Source organism: Lagopus muta, chromosome 14 (assembly GCF_023343835.1).
Source record: "Lagopus muta isolate bLagMut1 chromosome 14, bLagMut1 primary, whole genome shotgun sequence".
NCBI lineage: Eukaryota > Metazoa > Chordata > Aves > Galliformes > Phasianidae > Lagopus > Lagopus muta.
In genome coordinates this window covers 11,310,340-11,336,373 of record NC_064446.1, presented here as the reverse complement: position 1 = coordinate 11,336,373, position 26,034 = coordinate 11,310,340, and the positions used below count along the sequence as shown (strand labels likewise).

General features: G+C 43.2%; 1 protein-coding gene across 9 annotated transcripts in view; it reads left to right on the top strand.

Moving 5' to 3' along the window:
* The window catches only part of SGCD (sarcoglycan delta), a 309,270-nt gene that overhangs the window by 179,454 nt on the left and 103,782 nt on the right, over positions 1–26,034 (top strand). For all 9 annotated transcript variants that reach the window (XM_048961004.1, XM_048961005.1, XM_048961006.1 and 6 more), the window contains one exon: positions 6,267–6,452. In XM_048961004.1, coding sequence (XP_048816961.1) covers positions 6,267–6,452 — 186 coding nt within the window. The remainder of the gene's footprint in view (positions 1–6,266; positions 6,453–26,034) is intronic.

Sequence of the window (26,034 nt, the reverse complement as noted above, 5' to 3'; positions counted from 1 at the left end):
CTTTGTTCTGGCAAGCTCTGATATGTTTATAGTATTTGTTGTAAGTGCTCCATGGATGCAGAGCGGTGTCTGAACAGAGGAGGCGCCCTGAGTTCAGCTTCTTGTTCAGTCCACCTCCTCAAAGCCACTGGGTTTTAAGCTGAGGTTTTTGTGGTGCCCTTATCCTCAAGCACATTCATGTCAAAGTGCTGTCAGCCCCAGTGACTGGGGAAATAACATGAGCTCTCAAGACATTAGAGGCAGGGGTAGCCTGGTGCACTGAGGGATGGGGATTGGAGATGCTTTATCAGCAGATGAATCCCCAAGGTCTCCCCAGCTCCTTGTGCTGAGTCCAATTTCCTAGTGATATTTTGGAGGTGGGAATGGAAAATGAGGTATTTCCTAGTGGACCAGGCAGAATATGCACTGGTGAACTGTGCAGACTAAGCAGAGTTTGATGTACTTTCGCTTGCCAACGTCAGGCTAGATATTTGAAAAATTCTATTTGTGATGTGCTCTGATGACAGAAAGTAGTCTTAAGGAACATTTTCTTCTTTTCTGAATTTCCTTCCAATTTTTGTCTCTCTGGCCATGTTCTATATTGCTGTGCCCCCTAAGAGATTCATACTGAGTAGTGATGGTCTTCACAGCCGCTGGGAGAACCTGTTCCCCACAGCATACAGAGGGACAAGCACAGAGTGAAGATTTCAGTTTTGGGGACTGCAGTTCTGGAGAACATTCTGGCACAGCCATCATTAGAGAGGCCCTGGTTTAAACCATCATGGGAGAAAAAAGCTGTGTAAGATTTAACATCGCCAGCAAATATTTCATCATTGGGGCCACTCCTCAGTGCTCAGAGCTCACAGGTCAAAGTGCAAGGCAGAAACCATTTTCCTGGGCTAGATCCTTTTGTGTAGATTTGGGTGGTGGTCTGCTCGGTGTACATAATTTGTGTCATAAATTACTTTTGGGTCACGATGTTGCTGGAACGATGAGCCTGGGGTGTTGAGCTTGAGAGAGCTTTATGGGGAATGAAGAGGCAAAATGTCTTGTTGATAGCAGGCTCAAAATGCCGCTCTTCATGCCAAATTTTGTTCTCAGTAACACTCCAGAAATGTCTGTTCTTTTGAACCTGGTGGATAGTGTGCACTTAAAAGACAGAAAAATTAAAGAGGCTGAAATCCACAGAGCGTTTAGAGCTCGCAAGTACATTGCCTTCCAGTGGTATGATGGAGAGAACCTCTCATTTAGCCCCAAAGCAAAGGTTTGTGTTTCAAAAAGCAAAGAGAGAAACAGTAGAGGATATTGGTTATGTGGATACAAATTGAAGGCAGATGTGGGAGATGTAGGTCCATGCCCAAGGGAGCCTGAACCCATCCTTCTCATCTCTTGAAATGTAATCCCATCACCATACTTAGCCTGGGGTCGGATGCTCTTGTTTTGCTGATGAAGCTGTTACACCTCAGTTATATGCAGGCAGGCAGCAAGCTCTCTGCAAACATACCCATGCATTTACAATGCCAGACTCTGGCTGCCCTATGTTCACCTTATGTAAAATTGATGATTTTGACAAGCTGCCCCCTGGCCTCCATTAAGTAAAGGCTCATGGATTCTACATAAAATTTATAGAAATCAATGTGCAAAAAATGCAAATGCAAAAAATATGTGCAAATAGATGCCACCTTCCCCAAACCTGCTGTGTGTCCCACTGCACAGACCCCGCTTTAGAACATTTTCAGCAGTAAATTTCATGAAGGAGAAGCCATCTTCCTCAACTGCATCCTCTTTCAGCTTAAAATTATCCAATTACTAAACAAAGATGATTTAAGCACTGGTCAGAAAACCTCCGTGGCTCAGAAACATCATTGATTCCTCTCATTGTGCCTCACCTCATTTATAGCCCTCATTGAGCCTCCAAAGCTGATGTGGCCAAGAAACACTTACAGCTGTGGTGTTTGCAAGGGAAAGATGGTTTATTTATCCTTGTGCATATTAAACACTTTGCCTGATGAGTGGGAAATGCATGTTGTGTGTATGAGTGAGAGGCTTTCTGCTCACACTATCATAGAACCATTAAGGTTGGGAAAGCCCATTACCAGCCATCAATCACCCCATCACCAGCCATGCCACTGGAATTCTACAAAAACTTATTCCTTGGTAAATTACCTGGGTGCTGGGCTTTGCTGTTGTAGTCATGGTAATGCTGTCTGTGGCTAAACTGTGAAGATCTGGCAGGCAGCATTTCTCATGCTGTATGTGCAGTAGTGGCACACCAGTACGGTGCACGTGTGCCTTCCCATGGCAGGTAGACACATACAGCTCTGACTTTTGGAAGGAGTGCCTCTCCTTCCAATTTCTACTATATTTGTTTCAGCATTGGTTGTTGGCTATTACGAGTTTGAGTGACCATTTATAATGTTTTCCTGCAAAAAATAATACCCCATTAAGCAGCTAGCAGCCTTTCTTCTCAGCTCGGTGATTGAAAAGGAAGGGGTGCTCTGCAAATGAAACCACTGGTTTTCCTTTCACAGTAATACTGCTTTTCTGGTGCCTAATTTGCTGCCAATATCATTACAATGTTTAAGAAGAATGTGTCAAAATATAAATCATGACTAGCATACTTCTCTGTCCCCCACAGAACAAATTACTGGCAGTGGATGCAGCTTGTTCCTTATGTAGGTGCCTTACAGCCCATCCTCTTCTACACATTTGTTTAGCCCACCTCAGCGCTCAATGTCCATTATCTGTTCTTCTCTTGCTAGAGAATGACAGACATGAGCTTTTCTTTTGGTGGTCATGGGTGAGGGGAAGGGCTTGCTAGAGATCCTATATTGCTTCAAGTGTAACTGTGTGAGAGTTTATGGAGAGTTTATGTGTGAGAGTATATGGAAACAGCATCCCATCTATGATTCCCATGTTGTTGTCTTGTTATAAATTTATGCCATATTACTAGGTCATGTTCACTATGCGCGTTGCAGTCCTTTGGTTGCTCTATCACTGTTAAGGCAGCTGTGAGCTAAATATTTTATTTGAACAAGAGAAATTCTCAAAATGAGGCTCTTGTGTGGATCCAAGTTGCTTTTTGTGGTTATGTTCTGTTCCTATAAATTCGTTTGATGTCTGCAAAGTTTTGCCTCAGTTGGATTTGGCATTTTCTCCACTCTAGCAGTTGTGGGGAAGAAAAAAAAGAAAAGAAAGAAAAAAAAGAAGAAAAAAAAAAAAGGAGAGAGCAAAGGGGAGAATAAACAAGTTTTGCAATAAGAAGATATTTTGTGCTCAGTATTTCAGGCTATTTCTTATTGGTCAGACTTGTTTCATGATTTGAGAGTGCTGGAGATGCAATTTATTCGTTTTCTCCAAGAGAGATGCTGCATTTAATATGTGCTCTCCAGGATCCCCTGTTAAAATATTAGGCAATAAAATCTGTGACTGTACAGTAGTTGTTGTTATAATTTCCCTTAGGTAGTGGAAATCGTAATTTATTGTTTTTTAAGATTTCCCCTCGCACAGAAGCTGAGTGATTGCAGTGGTGTAGGGGCCTGGTTTTCTCCAAGTGCATCTGTTTGTACCATGGCTCCTCTCTTCTGGCACAAGCACTGTGCTGCAAAGCCCTCCCCAGTTTACAATTGCTGACTTAGCACCTGGGAGCAAAATAGCAGTGAAGACCAAACTGGATCTGCTGTGAGCAACTTGCTTTGCTCCCTTTGTTAATAGCTCAGGGTCTGCCTGAGCCTTGGCTGTGTGGGCAGATACCCCATAGGTCTGAACAGCAGAAGTGCTTTATGGTGAGGACCGTTACACCATAGAAAGCTGCTCTTTAATACAGACAGCAGAGGTTCAGGTTGGATATTAGGACAAATTTCATCTCAGAAAGATGCATTGGCACAGGCTGCCCAGGGAGGTGGTGGGTCACTGTCCCTGGAGGTGTTTGAGAGCTGTGGAGATGTGGTACCAAGGACATGGTTAGTGGGCATGGTGTGGGTGGGTTGGGGTTGGATTAGATGATCTTGGTTTTTTTCCTATGATTCTATGTCATACCTTCCTTCTGCGATGCTCTTCCAGTACAAGTTGGCTGAATTGACTGAGGTGGGCATACTAGGATCCTATCTGCCATGCAGTTGTTGGTTCCTCCCCAGAGTACGTCTGCTTTCTCTAAGTAATGTTGCAGATATTCACGTGCTCTGAGTTCTGAGTAAGGCATGGTTTGTGGCCATCTTGTCTGGTTTTTTAGACCAGATGAGAACCCTTAAAAAAACCAACAGCACTGTTGTGCAACATCCAAGCTCTTTGGTGTGCTTGGTGGAATGTTGCCCAAAGGATGTAAGGGGAAAAGTTCCTAAAACTGCAAGGGTTCTGAGACCGGAGAGGAAAGTGATAGGAGAACTGTGTTTATTGTTTTTAAAATCTGTTTTTCAGCCATTGCTATGAGTTCTGAGTGTGTGGGATGGATGCAACTGCTGAAGGAGAAGGAGGGAGATGGGATCCTCTGCCCTCTGCAGGAAGGTTACTTTTGGATCCCACTTTTGTGCAGGAGCATGGCTGTTCTGAGCATGCTGCTTAGTTAGCTTTGCTTTATGTGTGCACATCAGGACAGGCATCTGAGAAGAATTTAGAGCCTGATTTGACTTGCTTAGCACCTGAGGCTGCACTTCAGCAATGATGAAAGCTGGTGGAGGAAGGGAGAGGTGTCTGATCTCCTAACTGTGGGTGATAACAGCAACCTGTGTTAGCAAACACACATCTAAGCACTCCCAAAGTTGCTAAAAGGTTTACAAAGTGTAGAAGGGGAAAAAAAAACATGGTTCCGGATCTTTAGGCAGCCCCTGTTTGTGTGGGCTTCAGTGTTGGGGCAACAAAGAGAAAGTGCTAACTTCATGGCGAGTGCGATGCTGCTAGTAGAAGATCTGTGCTGAGGAGAAAATCACCTTCCATTGACACTTCCATTGCAATGGGCTCTGCGCTGCCGCCCACCGCACGCTGTTATTAGATGCTGTTTGCACATTTGCCTAGAAGTAAGAAAAAAACATGAGGCTAATGGTAAACAAACAGGCACAAGTCAGTGTCAATGAGCATCTCGTTTCTACCATTGTTTTGTTCTGCCCTTATGGATCACACTCCCGCAGAGAGGAGCTTGCGTTGTTTTCTCCTGTTTTGTGAATTTTGTAATTCACTGAATGCTAACATTGATGCCAGGTATTCTGAGGGAGAAGTCCCTGATGTTGAATCGGTAGCACAGAAATGTGTCTGGTGGTTTTTTTGTCTGCCTAGAGTCTTAAATGCTGAACGCTCAGCAGGCAGCACGTTATTAGAGGCGATGTAAGAAACTGACGCCTGGGGGAAGCATGTGAAAAGGACTTTCCACAAGCCAAAGTGAAGGGCAAGAAGGCAATGAATACTTTTGTGGGGGCAAAATCTGCTTCTATAAGCACAACCCTGAGTGCATTTGCTGCCCTCCATCCCCACTGGCTGCAATGCCATTTAAAGCAGTGGGGCAGCCAGACCCCTGACCGCCGGCAGCAAGCTGGGGACCAAGATGCAAAACCCAAACTTGTCCTGGGAATGCTGCCATGCTGCACAGCCCTTCTGCTGTCCTCAGTGCCGAGTTTCCTTCGTTCTCTCCTCTCTCCTGGCTCTCGCGTTGTCCTGCCATGCCATGTCTGCCTTTCCCAGGGCATCCTTGTTAAATCCGTGCAGATATTTGGGGCATTATTTTAGGAGAACTTTGTGTTTCGGGTTTATTCAGTTAAGGAAGAGAGAGAAAGACATTTTTCCCTTTGCCTTTTTTTTCTTTGTCTGGAAGGAGTGATTTTATTTGAGGTGATTTTTTGTTGAATTAAAGCCTCTGTGAAGTAATATTGCATCTTCAAAACAAACTGCTGAACTCAACTGCTTTTACCAAATGCATGCAGAATTTTCCCCTCCGGATCCTTCGAGGCCCTAGAGTGCCAGCCTTGCAAAACCCGGGGTGGTTGAGGAGAGACACTTGAGAGTGATCTCCATAGGATACCTTTAGACAGTGTGCTTATGTGTATTTATAAATGTATATATACATCTAATGCATAAAATTCTCTTACGGTGTGTTACTGCATACAGTGAGCAGCAAGGAAAATAACGCAGAACTAAGGTACTGAAGGAGGTGCTGCCCAGCTGGTAAACTCTGAAAGGAAAAGGAAGAACAAAAACTCCACAAACCTCAAAGAGGCACAGACACAAACCCTTAGCAGTTTTTATCATCGGATTTGTCTTGCTGCTTAATCCGCGTTCTTATTTTTGTGTGATTGTTTCAGATGCCTCAGGAGCAATACGCGCACAGGAGCACCATGCAGACCTCGGAAGGGCCCCAAGTATACAAAGTCGGGATTTATGGCTGGAGGAAGAGATGCCTCTATTTCTTTGTGCTGCTCCTAATGATTTTAATCCTGGTGAACCTTGCTATGACCATCTGGATTCTGAAGGTCATGAACTTCACAATTGTAAGTCCTAGGGGTTACCCTAAAAGATGGGGGGAAGAGGATGGGGGATGGTGGTGGCTTCTCTGCCCATGAATTCAGGTATGGCTTCAGTAATGGGGTGGTGTAATTGCCATGGGTAGCTGCTGCAGCAGGGAGGAGCAAATTTATCCTACAGTAGTCCTCTTTTTTTTTTTCTGCTGGAGAATGACTCTTAGGGCTGTCTGCAGGACTGCCTGGCTGGGAAATCAGCTCAGCATCATGAATCACATTCCTCCTCCGATCTTATCTATATATATACATACACATACACGTACATACACACACGCATTTGTATTTATATAATATATACACAAATGTTTTTTTTATAAAGCCTCCCAAAGGTTCAGTTATAAAGTGTTTTAAAATTATTAATAGAGGTTATTTTTAACTGGGGGATGGGAATGAGTTTGAGCCTTCCTCTTACACGTTTTATTTGCTTTTTCTCCATGGCTGAGCAGTTATGAAACTTGATTTGCCTTTTTCTTAAGGAAAGTTACATAAAAATGTGTTTCAAGGAGCTGCATGGCAAAACATTCCTGGAGTGGCTCTCTGGGTGTGGCGTTCAGGTGGATTTTATCCTTGCCTCCCTTGAGCTGGGGTTGAGCCTGGAAAAATGTGGATGTGCAATGGGAAACATTGCATAGGGATAGGTGGTGCCTTCTGGGCCTGGAGCGCCCACTTTAGCTCAGCTCAGACTTTTTGGCACAGCACAGGGTGCCTTTCATTACCGACTGAACTTTTCTTCCCTTGCTCAACACACCAGAAAGTCAGGACATGATCAGCCAAGCACACCCTATTTTCAAGTGCTAGCATGTAAGGCAGGCCCTAGCTTTTCAGCAGATAATTTGGCCAAACAGAGTGAAAATGAAATGACTTATGTCCCCTTTTTCAAAGCAGTCATTGCCACCCTGATCAGGTGGAGCGATTTTACGTCCATTAGGATCTTTGGGAGAAATTAAGTTTGAGGCTTTAATCCTGGATTTACTTCATGAGAGAGCTGTAAGGTTAAAATCACCCAAATCAGTTTCAAGGACTTTCCCAGCCAGGCTCTGATGCGAATAGTGTGTTTGAAGTTTTCCAGCATTTCTTTCTCTGCTTTGGTCTTGCAAAGCCCTGAACAGCTGTGTCTAGCATTATGTCATTAATGGGCCTTGAGAAGTTGAATAAACAATCTCTGACTTACTGTATCCAGCAGACAACGTACTGTGGCAGGGGAACATGTTGAGTTAGTTTCTCTAACTGGTTTGCTGTCAAGGTGTGCTGATCATTGTGATGCATGTATGCTTAGAGAGCAAGCAATTATAAAACAGTGATCCTCTAAAAGCTGTGAGTGGATGAGAGAGTGAGCCAAACTGGAGCAGTTAATTATTACCCCGACCGGTTATTTATTCATTTATTATGAAATTGATGGCATTTTGACATATACGGTCATTAGATTAAAACCTCTCCCTTCCAGCAGCTCTCTCCTCCCTAGCCTGTATGCTGGCTTTTTCAATGCTGCCCTGATCTTCAAGTTGTTGTCTGATTCAGTTTCCTTAAATAGTCACTTACTCTCTGTGACTCATTGGGAATTAGTCCAGCGTAAAGTGTATTTGTGTCTGTTTTTAGCTAATTTGTATGTTTTCATGTCAATAGGTGCTGAACAGCTTTGGGGGATGAAAACCCATGCTGTAGCACTGCAGTGAGAACTGCTTTGTGATATATATAGGTTCGTGTGGGCATGCTGGTCAGGATGTATATTTCTGACACAGCCAGTGGGAAATAAACATAAGAACAGGGCACGTAGGAGGTGTGCACCTTGTCTCCTTGATCTTGGATTGTATTAGTTTGTAAAATAAAAATTCAAGGTCAGGTTGGATGGGGACCTGGGCAGCCTGCTCTCATGATTGGCAACCTTGCCCATGGCAGGGGACTTAGAAGAGCCAATCATAAAGATCCCCTCCAACTTAAGTCATTCTATGACTGTATGAATGTAGAGCAATTATGAGATGTGTGCCATAACACAAAAGATTGTGTTCAGTCAAGGAGAAATGTCTCATTCTGGTCATCTCTGGAAAAAGATCTGTTACTAAATGGATTTTTTTGCATATTGGTGTCAAGAATTCAAGGCATTTACCTGTCCAAGCACAACTCCCAGTTTTTGGGGCAAGAACTGCAGAGAAGAGACGTGGAGATGCATTTTGGTAGAAGGAGAGGTCTTCCTCCAAGACGGACCTGCAAAGTACAACCAGGTTTCAGTTGTTCCAAGCTGGAATTGGTAAAGACCCCTCTGTAAGAGTGGTAGGAGCTCAGCAGACATCTGAGACTCCTACTGCTTACAGTTATGGCACTGTGCTGTGTTGGGACCAAATGATGTGACTGATCAGATTATTAAGAACAGAGCAGACAGTTCCTTGGAAATGGTTGGCATGCAATCCTGATGAGCATTGAGCCCATGGTGCTGCTCTGCTGCAGCCTCGCCAGCTGCTCTGGATCCTGCTCTGCAATTCCTCCTGCACCATTCCCTGCGGCTGAGTAAATCACTGCGCTAAGTGAATTTTTAGAAGCAGACTTTTATCTCTAAATAACAAACGTACGAATATTCTCAAATGAGGAGATGCAAATACCCAAAATCTTTAATTTGTTCCTGTTCTGATAAGAGGAGCTGAGAGGCCTTCTGGGGCAAGGGATTGATTTGAGCAGTCAGTAAGCAATAGCTGCTGCTTAGCAGGTCTGAGTTACCTCAGTGCTTGTGGAGCAAAAAAAGAAAGAGAAGAAAGGAGGGGAAAGTTTTATAGTTTTGTTGTTGTGGAAAATGTAATGCTTCCAGTATCTTCCCAACCCCTGATCTCTCCCAGAACCTGAGTCTGTTCAGCTCCACAGGATGGTCCTGGCACTTACCGGAATTTAATGAGTGCTCATTAAAGCCAGTAAGTGCTCAGTGTATCTTAATGAGCACAGCAAACCTGCTCAGGAAAACTCGGGGGTGTTTTAAATGCTGATAATGGGGTGTGGAGAAGGAAGGGGAGGAAGCGAGTCCATTTTAGAGGAAAAAAAACACCACCTCATGCAGTTTGTACAGCGTGTTGGGCAGCACCCATCACTCCATGTCAAGCCCTGAGCTCCCTTTCTTCACTCCCTTTCCTTTCCCTTCTGCGTGCCCTGTGACATGCTCAGGGAGGAAACTCCCGTGAAATCAAAGCATAAGCTTCCAATCTGTGCCTTTTAATGAGCAAGGCATAACTAATTTATTCTTGGTTTTGCTTTAATCTGAACATTCAAGGCATAAGTTTAAGTGTGGCTGTTGCTTCTTACGTGGGGCTGTCAAAGAGGTGCTGTGTTTGCGTGGGGCCAGTTGGTCACAGCCGGTCTGTGCCATGCTGCAATCACTCAGTCCCTGTGTGGTATTTGATCCTCGGTTTGTTCTAAATGATTTTACCTGGCACAAGCTGTATGAAAAACAGACTTGGAGGGTACCCGAAATATCATCTGCCTGTTCCACAGCTGGTTCACACAGTCAGGTCCATTTATCCAGTTCATTTGCATTAGAGCTATGCTGCAGGAAGCTCTGCGGAGGTTGCTACCTCTAAACTTTACTTTGATTTTTACGCCAAACCACAGAATGAATCTGGACCGATGCCATCAATTTGGGTTGGAAACCCAAATGCCCGCTGAAGGTGCCCTAACCTAATTGAGGTAGAAACTGTTATCCAGCATTAAACTTTCTGATGATGTATAGGTAAAGGTACTCCAGCTCATTTGGCTCTTGGACAAGCGTGGTACAAGTATGTGGTTTACGCATAATGGATGTGGGGAAAAAACATGAATGCCTTTGGGCTGTGTATGTGACTCACCCTCTCAGCTTGCAGGTCTGGGGCAGCTAGAGCTGTATCCTACCTATTTTACAGAGCTCAGCTGAGCCCCTCAAGGTTTGTAGGTGCCAATCTAATTACAAGGATTGAACCAGAGCTTGTAATGGTCTTACTCTTTATGGTCAAACTGCATTAGCATCCAGTGATGCAAGTCATTAGCAGTAGGATTGCCTGTGACTCTGTAGGTGAGCACACACTGTAGAGTATTTGCCTACGATACACTGAGTATCTGTGATCTGTTGGGGCTATATATTTAAATGGCAACAGTCCACCTACTCATCTGCCAGTCACACCACTGAGGTCTCTTTGCTCTGACACGGTGTTTTTGTCCACCCAGTTTGAATTGTATGTTCTTTGGAACAGAAGCTGCTTGCATACAGCAGCCTGCAGTCCTCTATATTGCCAAATACTGCCAGACTATATGTAAGAATAAGTAATTTCCCCTAAGTTGGCTTGCAAGGTTTGAAATTCCTGGAGAACTGCTTTCTAAGAATAATGCAAAGCAAAATCTATAGAAAAGTCTTCGACTCTTTCTTTGTAAGGAAATTATTCTGCAGCTTTGGTATTCAGGAGGCTGTTTGAGAGCAAAAGCTTCCTCCAAACTCAGGTCTGAGCAGACCCACACAATGCTTATGCCACCTGAGCTTGTACCTTGGAGGCAATGCCTCAAAGATATGGGCAGGCAATGACCTGGCTCCCTCCATCTCCCTTGGGATGCAGAGAGAAGGGGACCTTCTCTTCCTGTCCTGATCTGAGTTCACAGGGGTTCCTACAGCGCATTCAAATTCTCTTTCCAGAGCCACACAGTTTGGGATCCTTTAGTATAAGGTTTGTTTGTATTTTTTAATATTTTAATTGAGTAGGAACAAATGATTGATAGGCTATCTTCATAGCTTGAGGGGTGTATTTTCACATTGCTGAATAAAATGCTAACAATTTAGAGACAAAATGCTGTTGTAGGTAGCAAAAGTGCTAAATATTATTATCTTGCTTTCTTTATTAGAAGTTTATACGAAAAATATGCTTTTAAAGTTTGGTTATGAACAGTTATTTCCGATACAATTACTCCCTCTTGTGTGTAAACTACCTGCCACATTTTAATTACAGGAAAACAGTTGGGTAATAACACAGCAGTAAAGATGGATTAGAGTTAAGAAAGCTCATCTGCTTAATAGGCTGGATTCTTTTATTAATGATTTAAAGGAACAGACTTTGTTCTAATTTTTTTAATTAAAAATTGCCTCAGAATATAATGACTGTGCAGTTTATGTTCCCTTTTCATGATTTCTCTGGGGTCTTTTTAGGTGCAATTCTAAAGCCAACATGGGAAATAAATCTGCTTTGCTTCTCAGCTTCTGCTTTGTAGTGCAGCTCTAATTGGTCAGCTAAATTGTTTAGAATTAGAATTAATTTTGCTATATCCTTACTGAAGAAAGGGTGACTGTTTTTTTTTTCCCCTCAGTCTCCTTCACACACACAGAATTGTGCACTTTTCCACCTTAATTCATGTTCCTCCTTTTATAAAACAAGTAATTGTTTCTAAACTGCCCTCATTACCCTAGAGCTTTGTGTCTCTCCTTTCTATTCTCATTCACATGGACTGCATCTTCTGATATAAAGATGTTAATCTTGTAGGGATCTGACAGAACCAGCAATGCTGTGAGTGACTGTATTGTTAAATGAAGAAGGTTCAATGGATTAAATCCTTACCCCTGTGGGATGCAGTGAAAATGTTGACATTGTCTACAGTGGATCCGTTATTAATGATAATGCTTTTTAGTTGTGGTTTTGTACCCCAAATTCAAATTCCCTTCTTCTCAAATGTGAAAAATAATGTTCTGCTTTTCTTATGCTATTTTCAGAGACCTAAAGTTTCTGTTTCTGCATTAAAAGCAATTGGGATTGTATATCCTTTAAAGATATATATTCTGCTATTTCAGCTTCACTCTTTTGGAGTTCAGAATAAAACAGTTCTGATAGGATATTGCAGGACGTTGTTGCAAGGTTGGTTCCTGTGCTGTTGCATCACCACAGTGTTAGGCTTCTGGTCCTGATCACTTGCTAAGTTACAATGCATCGATTTCTTCCAGTGCTGCACCTTTGAAAACTCAGTCTCTGACAATATGTCAGTTTTATTGTCTTAATAGTGTATCCTCTCAGCCAGCACAAGCACGTAAGGCCTTCATCTTCCTGTTAGCACACAGTAATGAAAGGAACCCATATTTTTTCCTCACTGTCTGTACTCTCTGCTAAACCTCTGAGTTCTTCTGGTGCCATGACATCAGGTTTGCTTACAGATATATCATGGAAGCGAAAAAGATGGCGAGCCTTCCATCAGTACCTCTAAACCAAATGGTATGTGCTAAGTAGCAATCATCAGGTAATTCTTTGTTTTTATTCTTCGTCTATTGCACGAGGCAGGCTGCAGCATACAGCCTGTTATGGAGGTAGGTGGCCCTTTTCCCTCAAATATTTTGGTGGTTTGACTTTCGTGAAGAACCGAGGCTCATGCAATTGTGCTTCCATCTCAGTATACGAGCTTTCAGCTCTCTCTTCTCTATTGTTTTTAAGCCACGTATCATATTGAAAACCTCTGAAGAAATGTATGTATTCAGGAGACACGAATATCTCGTATCTTGGGTTTATGGCTGCAATGCCATCGATCCCTACAGGACCCAGCAAGTGGTGTGGATACGGTGGGCTGTGCAGGGAGGTGAGTCATAAACTCTCGATCCCAGATCCCACTTCTGCCACCTCCCTCCGCAGGGGATTGTTCTCAGCTTCTCTTTCATCTGAAGAAACAAGATATTTCACATTAGCATTCTTCTCAGCGCCAACAAAAGATCTTCAGCCTAGTGGTTCTGAAGCAGAAGATTTGTCTCTTAGAGAACACGTAAAAGGTATTATTATAAATGCGAGGAAGAACAAAAACAAGCTCGCTGCTAAAATGCTGATAATCAGCTAGGTCTTTGAATAGCTCACAATCTGATCCCTCCCCATATTCTCACAGTACATTAGGAGAAATGATTTAATTTGGGAAGCCACACAGAAGTAACGTACCGGGCTGATCCATGTAGTAGGTTCTCCACCCCTCCTTCCCTAGTTCTGTGTGTTTTTGTTTTTGTTTTTGCTTCTTTTTTAATTTCTGAGCTTCCTGACAACACTCCTGAACTCTCTGCGTGTCAGAGAGCAATGACCTTCTCAGCTTTGAAAACCGAACAGCCATCTCTAACAAAAATAGAATTCTTCTGAAGCACCTCTTCTCGGTGATTGCTTCAGGCAGAAGAGCTGCTTGGTGGAGCCTCCACGCCTTTTCCAGCTTGGCCTGGAACTGGAAAGCCATCAGCTTTTCAGAAAGCTGCTGCTTAAATTCTTATTGTTTGGTGTTGCACAGTCTGTGGAATGGGGCTGGAGGTGGCTCTGCCACCACTGCAAAGCACGTAGCAGCAGAAACTCAGGCTCTTTGCAAGGAGCTCCAGTTTGCAGGCTTACTGCTGCTGGTTGGATGGAGCCCTGGGCAACCTGATCTAGTGGTTGGCAGCCCTGCCCAGAGGAGGGGTTGGAGCTTGATGATCTTTAAGGTCCCTTCCAGCCTAAGCCATTCTATGATTCTGTGGTTGGCTGTGATGTGTTTCTGTTTGACTAAACCAAAGAAGGGGAGTAAGAAAAAAGTAGCATATACTCCCTACATTTGCATGCATCTACCCTATTTAAAAAAGGGGAAATTTAGATTGGATATAAGAAGGTTTTTTTGCAATAAGGGTGGTGAGGCAGTGGCACAGGTTGCTCAGAGAGGTGGTGGTGCCCCATCCCTGCAGATACCCAAGGTCAGGCTGGAGGGGCTCTGAGCACTGATGGAGCTGTGGGCATCCCTGTGCAGTGCAGGGGAGTTCAACCATACGGCCTTTAAGGGGCCCTTCCAACTCAAACAGTTTTATGATTTACCTTACACAGTGTTGAGAACATGTTCTAAAGCCTTAACAGTTCTGTGGACAAAATTACAAACCTGTGATTTTATGGACTGCAGCTTCTCTCTTCTCTCTGCAGACACTGTGTTATCTCTTCAGTTCTTGGATGCATCTTTTCTACTATATATTCCCATCCCTGATTTGATAAACGTCTTTGAAGTACTCACTGCTGGATGCTGCCATTCTATGTGCCTGTTCTTCCAGAGCTTTGCTATGGAGATGAGTTTGAATATACCATTTGAATTCATCACAGCTTACATTTTAGTTCTGGTCATTTCCACTTCAATTACATCTTCCCCATTACCCATCCTGCCTTCGCCGCTGTGGTCAGTGGTAAGATGGAGTGAGGTAATTATTTGTATTGAGGCCCAAGTTTCTATGGGACTACACTCCAGTGCACTTGCATGAAGGACAACCTTTTAACACTGAAATGATATGGTTGCAGACAGATTTATAGGAGAGGAATAGATTTGCACAGGTAATTCAGCTTTGACCCCTTGAGTTCTCATTACTTCTCATCCACGCATCACTATTGCCCACCTCTTTCCTATTTTTAAATGAGATCCAGTAACTAATAGTGAAATTATGGCAATCTGCTATATGAAATTTGTGATTATTTGCATTTAATTAAAGGCTTCTCTTGAGAAAATGAAGGGCAGCTTAACCTCAGAGAAGCCTCCACGTCTCCAGTAATTGCTTATAATGGAAGTCTTTAGAGTTTCTGCCCCACCACAGGATAAAGAAGAAAAAAAAAAGATTCCTCCCACGCACAGGGTCTCAAAATTATTTTATCCTTGTGCGGTGAAGGTGACTGAGGAACCCAGTGAAGCGTTCCTCACTTTCGTTTAACCAGTTAAGATTCAATTTAATTACTCAAAAGCCAAGCTTGTGGTGTGTTTTTGAAAAGCCCATGGGCACCATGCATTCTTTTTGAAGGAAGGTGATCTTCCTCTTCACAATACGTTTGTAGTCCGGCAGTTGGTGTCAACATCAGAGTGGGATTTCTGAGGATGGCCAGTGCTCCACATTGCTGCATTGCCCCAGTGACCCCAGTGCACACTGTGCCTAAGGCAAGCACGAGATTGCATGAGGTGCTGTCTCAGACACTGAGTGTGTGGCACTCGAATCGTGCATTCTGCCTAATTACTTCTCTCAGTGTTTTCATGCCTCTTCTGGCAGCACAATCACTCTGCTTGCACCCTCTCCTCTATTGAAATCCCTTCTTCTATCACAGATCTGAAAACAGGCATGACAGAAATTAGAGTATATGTTACAGCAGCAGATATGGCCATTTTCTGCTGTCTGTTCTCCATGCCGAAGGTATGAGTGTTGAAAAGCATTCTGCTATCCTGTGTTCTCACGTTGTTCATTAACGCCATGTATCACCCAAGTTCTTGTTAATATACAGTAAAACACATAAAATGTCTCTGAATTTTTTTGTAGCGACCTCTTAGAGCTACACGAGTCAAAAATGGAAACATCATAGTTGGTCATCTGTAGAGTTGTCATAATTTTCCAAGTTGCAACTGCAGTTAAGTGCATGAAAACATGGGATCTTCCTCTGATGTTTCTTAGCAAGCAAACATGTTGACAAACAGCAACTCTTTATTCTGGGGGGAAAAAAAGGGTGTTTTAGTTACGTATGCTGGGCCCTGTAATGTATTTCATGTAGGTGCGAGCCATATAGGTGTGTGTAGGTGCTGATTTTGATTGAGGTTATTTAGTAAGGTGGCATTGTTTCTGATAACAAATACTTCGTCCTTCCAAACAAGGCATTGAAGCTCTTCATTCTGGGAAACTAAGAAATCAGATGCCTTTTACAATATTTACTTCTCGTGCATGTTAGAAAAGGAATTCCTGCTAATTACATATTTGTGCACATGAACTACTGTGGAATGAAGGTCTTATTTATGGAGGCATGTCATCACATGAGTTTGTTATGTTTTCAGCAAAGAATTGAATATTGTGAAGGGGAGGAACACCAGGCTGAGCAGCAAATGGCTGGGCTAGAGGAAGATTAGGTGGATCTTAACAATTCTGCTGTGATTTTACAGAAAACTGCATTGTCTGGAAGGAAGGTTGATTCAGTTCACCAGCAGTAAGTGTAGATTATAGAGCAAATTTCATCTTTATTTGAAGTTACTTGTCAGAACCTATTGACCAAAGGTATTTGTCTTTGCTAGTATAGTAAATGATTCACTGTCATAAATCGCACAAGAAAAATCCTGTGTGTTAGAAAGCAGATGTTTAATTTCTTTCTTCTTCCCAGCGGAGCCGCATTTCTTGCCATTGCACCTTTCCTCTAATAGAAGTTTTTCTGCAGTAGTTTGCCTAGTCAGTCCTTTTGTTCCTTTAAATGAGAGTGAGGAGCTGTTAGGAGTTCAGGGTTGAGATAACAGTGCTCTGTACAGGGGAGCCTGAGGCCACAATGAAACCTTTGTTGTAGGTGATGTTGGGAGCCCATAGGAGCAGCACCATGGCTGTGTTCCACATCCGGATCAGAAAGTCACCAGAATGGAAGGCATTACAGGTCTGTACTACAGGAGCATTCTGTATGAGGGAAGAGTTTCACACTTTGAGGAAGAAGGTCTGTTCTGCAGGTGAGGTTGGAGCCTGGAGCTGGGAAGTTGGTTAATTCCCTGTTGCCTGCAGACTATGCTAAATAAATACGGAGTAGCCAGGCACTTGATGGATGACTCAGCTCTCCTCATACAGGGCTATCAGTCTGTGGCATTGCTTCTGGGTTACACAGGTATAAATGAGAGGGGAATCAGTGGCAGTGTGTGGCTCCGGAGGCAGGCTGCAAAGGAGAGTTGTAAACTTTGAAATATAGACAGTATCTGGGCAATTGGAAAGAGAAGTGTAACCCCGGCTGGTTTGCTGTTGGTGGTTGTTGTTGTTGCTGCTTTAGGTTAGTGATAGTCTACAGATTGACATGTTAAATGGATTTCACTCCCCTGTTAGGTGTGTCAGTTTAAAACAAATAGGTGGACATGGTGGGCATTTATGCATTGCAGAACACAGAAAAGGGGTCAAGAGAGCTCTGTACACAAAGGTGGCTGAAAAGAGCTAGAGATCTCTGCTCTGAAACAGCTGCCCAGCTCTGGAAAACATCACAGGAGTCTATAACTGGGGACCAGATCTTCGTGCATCCCAGTAAGTGATAATAAACAGGTCTGTTGTACTTGGCTTTTCTTCCTTTTCCTCTTCTTAAAATGAGTCCATTCAATAAGAAACGTGAAGTTGAATGGCTGAGTTTGCAGCTCAGACAGTTATCACTGATGTTCATATTGGATGAGCTGTCTGAAATACATACTGAAAGCATAGAGAGATGATGAGATTCATGATGGGGAAATGACCACCATTCATCCAAAGTGTTTTCAGTAACAGCACAGGGAAGGGATTGCATTGGTGCAATCTGTAGTTCTTGTTTCTAGTTTTAAAGGTCTCTAATGAGCCATGTGTGCAGTGCATTTCTCCCTGGGAAATCCCACTGAAATCTGCCACTTGGATTTCATTTCTTGTGCTGCTATATTTAGAGCAGAAAGCAGATCTCCCAGCATGACTACTCCTGGCTTATAGGAGCCCTACGAATTGTCCTAGCAATAAACTCTAATCAGTTACTAGAGCTGCCTGCACCCTGTGAAAATCCCTAAAAACGATTAAAAAAAAAAATAAAATGGGAGCAGAGTATTTGCAATTGCATTCCAGCTGCAGTCATGTGGCAGTACCCCATCATCGTCTCTGTGCCATGGGGGTGGTCTCAAGGGATGTGGTGTGTGCTTTATTACTGTGGTCCCTTGCTCAATTTATATTTCGGCACCCCCTTTTTTATCCTGTGGAGAAGGAATCTGATCACAATTGTCTCCACTGAGTTTTAATGAGTAAATTAGAATTTTTAGAAGTCTTTGATCAGCCATAGTGTCAGAGTGCACGTTCTCTTTCTCGCTGTCCAGCAGTGCTCTCTAGAAAAACAAACAGGAGGTCTGATGGAGTTGTTCTTTATAAGTTCCTGTATTTCTTGACCATAGTTCCATTAAAAATCATACACAGCCATGCCAAGTTAGGTATCATGCAGCATCTTGGTATAATCAAGGGGGTGAGCCTTCCTGCTTCAGTGCAGTACTTTCCCTGGCTGTAAAGTCCCAGGATAGGCTGTGTGCTGTAATGAAGAAATGTGGTGGCATGGACATTAGTAAAATATGATGAGTGGAGAGAGGTCATACGTGTCTGTTTGTGGTGTCAAGTGAGAATGTGGCATTTTTGTATTTCAGATGCCTTTTATATTTAATTCCCTTTTTGTGCTCATCTGCGTAGGAAAAAACACTTAAGACTTGAGAGCAACAAAGTTACTGTGGATTTGCAGAAATGGTGCTCCTGAATGAAGCAGGAATGTGTCCATCCTTGCAGCTTTTTGTTACCTTTCACATTCTTTGATAGAGATGTAATTTTCTCTAATCATTCAGAAAGATGGCTGGATATTTTTTCTATTACATTCTGAAAGACTTAAACCTTTTCTGGCTTACCTTTGCTATTTTTCATGTTTATATACAACAGCATAATGCATCAGCATTTTTACAAGTTCCTCATATAAGAATGAGCCATGCTTATGAAGGCTGTCAGGCTTTCTGTTGAACGGAATAACTAGAGCATCCCTATGAGTTGACATCGGCCTAAGAATCACATCTATATGCTGAAATGTCTCATTTTATGCCTGTGTTGCCGTTTAATAGCTAAACTGTGCCCTTTCCTTAATTTACTGTTGCTATCCAGAAGTGCATTAGTGCTGGGGTCCCAGTGAGCCTGGCTGCTGCTGCAGGTGACCCAGGTGCCTACAGGCTGCATTGCCGTAATTAACTGGTGAGTTAGGAAGGGGAGGGAGACCAGCCTGCAGCACCTTAACCTTCCTTTCAGCAGGTTTTTCTAGCTAGGATTGCAGTATAAAATGATTACTTTTTGCTCTCTCCTCTGTATTTAGCCTCAGGAGATTTTTGATAGGTTTTGGCTATTAAAGACAGCAGTAAATGCCTAACTGGAAGCTGTCTGGCATTCATAACCTTAAGCTGTATAGGAAAGCAGAAAAGCTGAATGGATTTCTTTTTTTTCTTTTTTTTTTTTTTTCCTTTCCATTATTTTCTTCTTTATTTTCCTATGGAAAAGACCTACAGGAGCTGATGAAGCTGCCTGCCTTTCAGGTGAATTCCACTCAGGATGATAAATTATGTCTGAACTGAACCAAAATGTTCCTAATGGCCCTAGTCAAAAGGCCCATTATAGGATATCTAACTCACTTAAATTCCTTTCTGCTTTAAATCGTTAATGATTATGTATTTTAGGGCTGAAGTGGTATGTGCTTAAGGGGCACTTTAAGGTTAGCCAAACTTAAAAATGTACACCTGAACTGAGAGACATGGGCTCCCTTGTGTGACCTTGCTCTTGTGGCTACTTCTTCAGGTAGATAATTGTGTGGGGATATTTACCAGCCACCAGGAGGGTTTATGGAAAAGGAAGTGGAGGGACATTTTGGAGCAGAGAGCAAACAGCAGCTTTGGCTGGCCCATGTGGTTTGTAAATCATATGGCTGATATTGCAGTGAGAAAGTTAATTTGTCTTCTGCTATGACGTTTGGGGAAGTAAACCATGTGGCGACATGAGGGACAATTTCCCAAAGGAATGGCTGGTAAACTGTACGTCACCAGTCCTGTTCTGACTTACGCATTTAATTGCTTTCAAGCACAGTTTTGCAGCAAAAAGATTGGTATCCATGTAGTAACTGGAAAGATTTGGACTCAGTCTTGTGCTGCTGCTTGCCCTGCTGTTGACCAGGGAGCATTTCTATGCGCTTGTCTGTAAGAGTATCAAGAATATCAACCTGTTCAGCAGCATCAGTTACAGGAACTTGCCCATTTCTTTGACTTTCAGTGTCTCCTGGCAATAAAACACAGAAAGTTCCCTGTCACTTCAGATAGCCTTGATATTTACAGAACCCGTGCGCTCACAGCAGCTGTGTTCATGTGGATAATAATGCCTGCAGCTTCATTTTTACTTTCATTAGACTCATCTGTGAGTTTATTGGAGCTTAGATGTGCATTCTAGCATTTCTCCTCAAGTGTTGTCATTATGCTAAGTCAGCGATTACACAGTCTTCTGTTCAAGTGAAATCAGATGTGACCTTAAGGTCTAGTATCTGTGATCAGACTTGGGCACATCTTCCTTCACAGTCAAAGCATTGATTCAGGGCCAGCAAGCAGCACGATGCCTTTTCCTGCAGACACTGGGCAGAAATTGGCCCCATAATAATACTCTCATATGTATCTGATGTATGCACATAGAAGTGAGTAAGCTTGCAGAGATAGCTGAAAAAGCATGTTTTCCAGAATATTAAATTGCTGCGTACAGAGAAGTTGCACGTGCCTAGGACTGTAACACTGCCATCTTCTGTCATCTTTATTGTAGAATAGAGGGATGTGTTCTTTACAAACTGCAAAATACCCATTTTCCTTCTGCCTTTTTTTCTCTTGTCAATACAGCTCCCCAGTGGGGATTTTAAGCAAACATTGTCCTCAGCTTGTTTGGGATGTCATTGATAGGAATTCCTAGCCTAGCACACTGCCAACATCTGACTCCTTCAGAATATTTTCTGTTCCCTACTGAATCGCTTCCATTTGATACGTCAATTGATGAGTCAGCAGGCCTTTAATTGCTATTCCTCTTAGCTGGGAGTGCTCTCGTTCAATATGTTAAATATTTAATTGCTCTAGCTTCCCAGATAGAACCAGGAGGTCATTTGGATGAGCAGATGCCCAATACAGAACCTGTTGCTCCTCCAGACAGCAAGCTTGGGAGCTCAGCCTGTGGCTGTGTCTGGAAAGCATCTCTTGGGGCAGGTGGGGCCACGGAGAGCCTGCAGCTCAGGATAAAGCAGGTGCTGGTGCACGCTGCCCAGGAGGGCGCTGCACAGCTGAGCATGGTAGGGTGGAATGCTCCCAGCTGATCCCAGCACTCTCTCTTGCTCTTTTTTCACATAGTGATGTCGACATACCCGCTGGGATACTCCTGTGCTTGGTGGATTATGGAGTGTGCCTTAGGGGACTCAGTAAGACGGGATGTTATAGGCAATAAAATTATCTTCTTGTAACTTTACTGAATGTTATGCATGTATTTCATACTCAGTGAGCTGAAATAAGGGCACTTCTTATAGCAAGTGTTTTAAATGAATGCATTGTGCAGGAACAATCTCGGGTGCCTTGCTTAAGCCAGCCTGGCTTCCAGCTAAGACTCATTTATTTCACACCTCCACTGGGCAAAGTGGGTCTTCAGCCTTCCAACTAAGGTGGGAAATCCGGTTCAGCATTCATGAAAGTGCTGTACCTGCCCACAAAAAGCTGGGATTTGCTGCTTGTAAATGCCTCCACACTTCAGGAAAGTATTTCTTCACATGATGCTGTGTAGGAGAATTCAGGCTCTCACATCACGGCAGTGTATGAGCAGTCCCAGGCATCTTCAGTAGTGTAGGTTTGAGGTTGGAACTGCAATGTAGTCTTTGGAGAAGATTCCAGATGTACTTCTCCGAATCTGCCTGTGGGATTCACTCCTCTCTGAAGTCTCACTGCTTGTGTCTAGTGCAGCATGGAGTTACATGGTGAGAAGTATGTAGAAGAACACAGAGATATAGAGAAGTGTGTACTTAGCACACACATTCTGTCACTTGTGGGTGGCATTGGGGAGAAGAAAGAACTTAATGAGAAAAATGGGAAGAGGAAGAGCCCTACAGCCTCACTTTGTTAATCTTATTATCCTGGTCCTAGCATAAGAGAAGCTACTGTAATGCACACGTTCAAGCAATGGCATGAAAAATTTGCTGAAGTTTCCCTCCCACTGAGTCAAAGAGAAGCAGTCTCACTCCCACCAAAGGGATGAATAAACGTGCCTGCTCTTAGAGCAGAGCAGTGAGCACCAGCAGTATCATTTTGTAGAACAGATCTCTTAAACAGACCTTTAGATTAAGAAAAATAGGTATGGAATAAAATTCCATCCTGAAGCAAATTTGGCAGTACTGCAGCAGTGAGTCGGAGGAACCCAATGAATAGATAAGTGGCATTTTCCCACATTATTCAAAGTGCCCGCTTGCTGAACAAGTGGTGCAGAAAGTTCTCTGTGGATGAGAAATGGGGAGAGAACAGTTCATCCTCATGGAGCCTTGACTTCCACCAGACCATTAATATCTGGGATGTTTATGACCTTCCAGTCAGGCAAGGAAGAATAACTCATCAGCAGTCAGGTTCAATACAGCTAATGTTTCCAATGTTAAATGCATACTTGCAGACCAGATCTGATTGCCAATTTTCTGGTGAACCCTTTCTGCTGGTATGACTTTCAGCTTTCGGTCTGCTGCAGGTTTCAAGCTCTCTAGCATATGCTATGGAGCTGTACATGAAGAGAAAGCTGGCAAGATATGTGGGAGAGCTTGAAAGTCTTTCTTTGTTTTGGACAACATAGGCTATGCCTTGTGAAAACCATCCTTCATTTCAAACTCTGGATTCAGGAGCCACCCTCGGTGTGAGATGGTCACTCTTGTGTCCATTCAGCCACGCATAGCTCTCCAAAAACTCAAAACCCGTGGTCCTGCCCAGACTGTTACATGACTGAAGAGACAACTGGTTTGTGGAAACATTGCATGGCCTTTAGGAACAAGATGGGCCATTGTAGCCCTGTAGGCCCTGTACAACTGCCGTAATAGACTTAGCTAGCTTCTGTGTGAATGGAAACCAGTCCTGTCCATCCATGGTAAGGTAGCAGACAGGAGAGCTGAGCAGCTACCAGCTTAAGGACAGGCCAAGCTACAGGTTATTACAAATAGAATAAACACTCTGTTTGAGACTAGAAAATCAGGGAGTTTGTCACTGTGCACCAATGTCTTGGCTCTCACAAGTGAATACATAAGGGTGGTGAGCTTCCAGTCACCTACCCACTCAATGCCTAGGCCAGGGCAGATTTCTACAGAGCTACTTTACCTGTCTCCAGTTGATAAAAATAATTGGAATTATTGGACCTTCAAAGCTGTGGAGAAAGTAATGGATGACCAGCTGCACTTCAAATGAAAAAGTAATCTGTGGAATAATTACTGCCAGTCAACCTGAGCCTAGCTGTGAAATATTAATGGGTTGCTTGATCAGTCTATACAGAGCTCTCAATCATGCTCCTAGAGAGCAGCAAAAAAAGCAGCAAACAGCTCAGGATTTGTAGTTGGCCGACTTATTGACAGGAGCAGAATAAGATGTTCTCATGTGATATTTGCTGTAAGCAAGTACCAGTTATTGGTCCCTACCAGAAAACTTTCTTTTAGCAGTCGTGAGTTCAGAGATGAACCGCCTTGTGCCTTCCTCCAAGCAGCCTCCATCGTGGTGAGCAGCAGCAGCCCTGTGCTCTGCAGATCTGGGCTCATCACTGCTGCACAGCTCAGCAGCGTGTCAGCCTTGGAAAGCAAAACTGAACAGAGGACTTTCTATATTTAACACTAACCCATGTACCTTAGAAAATGTTTGAACAGAATGCGTGGAGCTCGGAAAGACTGACAAGGAGTGAGCTGCCACCCTGATCCAGCAAAGGACTGCACTTCAGGCATGTGAAGAGTCCCGTTTGCTTCAGAGAGACTTTGCATAAGCTTAAACACTTTGTGAGATTGAAGCCTAGTGAGTAGGAGTTCATAAGTGAAAAAAAGAGAAAGCTCTGAGCCAGATTTCTTTTCCTGAGCCCTTGAACTTAAGGGAAGTTCAGCTTCAAAACTGGAGCTAACCAGGGAATGAACACAGGCTGCTTTGATTAAAAATGCTGCAAAGTTTTGATCATGCCGTGAGATTGCAAGCCTCGTGCTGCATTTGCTAATGGGAGTGATAGTTCCTTTGGTGCCTCTTCTGTGCCTACCTCCTCCTGGTCCTAGCAAATCTGTGCATCTCGGTCTCCATCCTCCCACACTGCCTGGATGTGGGGAACAAGCAGTACCAAACTGCAGAGAAAAGCCTGGTTCATCTCTGAGAGGGATTTCAACTTTATGATGAGGGTCTACATTCACAGCGTGTTGCAGAAATAGGAGACAAATCTGAGCAAGAAACAGGATCTGCAGGAATCTAGGTGATGTGAGAGAAAGCTCTTCTTGGTTTTGTGAGAATGTCAAGCAGTGAACAAAGGAAGTGGACCAAACACACATCTAGTCACATATCCTTCTTTGTTTCTGCATACCCTGCAGAGTCAGGGGAAAAATATCCCCTACACAATGTGAAGGACTGTGACTGGTTAGCATTGTGTGCACAGATGGTTCCTTCTTTGGACAGTGCCAGAGTAGGATGTACATCTATAATAAATGAATACTGAGAAACAAGGAGGCATCAAAATGTGTGTGCATTCCCAAGATGTCCATGAGGAGCTATTTCTGTTATCAGCCAGTTCCAATGTCTGATTTCAAGGAAGGAAGTTCCTTAATATCTGCTAAATAGCCAAAAGGGAGCATTGCAGTCCTTCACAAGGTAAATCACTTGTCTTCTGCAGTGAAAGGTCCTTGAAGGAACATTGCTGTGGAGGACAGCTAGCTGCCTAATTTGACCCATTAGTTGAGTCCTACATTTCTTTAGTGTGAATGTTCCCCAGGCATCAACTTCAAGAACTTGTAAGGCTCAGGAATTCTAAGCTTAGAGCTGCCTCTTTTCACTGCATGGGCTGAAAGACTTGGGTCTCTGCTTTCACCCTGCACAGCTTCGAATTTGGCCGATGAGTTTTCCCTCCCTGAGAAACAAGGAGCCAGTCGGCATACTGGTGGTGCTGGTTGCCCTTCACCCTTCAGCTCTATGGCTGGCCTGCTGTGTAACCTCTCATTGTTCCTCTGGCCCTTTTTTCCCCTCTTCATAATCCTGCCATCATGAGATTATTTGAAAGACAGACCAGTTGTATAATAATGTGCATTATTGTTTGTATTCTTATTATTGGATCTGAAATTATTATGTTTAGATATATATCTATAGATAATAGCAAAACTAGGCACAGATTTCATATTAACTTGTAGTTTCCAGCCTGACTGATCCTTACAGTAGAATATGGAGGAAGTAGTGCAGGATTCAGCCGTACTGTTCTGGGTAACGTGGGGTAGAGGAGCATTCTTCCAATATCTGCAGGCAATGTCAGAGAGCCTGTTGAGCCACATCTTGGAGATGACGGCTGTAGGTACGATTGCATTATAAATAGCAGCTAATAATAGTAGCATAACAGCAAGGTTCTCAGCTGATGTAAATTGGAAACTGTAATTCCGTAGAAGTTAATGGAGCTCAACTGATTTACACTAGTTGGCTGTCTGGCCCCTAGCAAATGATTCTAAATCTGATAAAATTAAATGAGATTCAAAGCTCCCTCATATAAGAGAATATTAAACCCTATCTCTGCTGTCAGACTTCTGCATAGCTGTCAAGCTTTGTAGTTCGGGTTTAAGATCCTGTTTTAAGTTCTTGATTTTATTACTTGATATTTTTTCACTTCTCTGTCTTTTATTTCATTCTGTTAGTTAAATCTTTACTTCCCCTCCAAAAAAGACTTAGAAAAACCGCCTGTCTTGATGGATCATTAGGTGCCATTTGTTAGTATTCACAATTTGTTGGCAGAGATCTTAAATCTATTGAGATTTGTGCCCTTTAATTTCAGTTCAAAATGCAAATAGACATTGAAAACATCTGTTCAGCATCCGTGCTGCAGAGGTCTGCA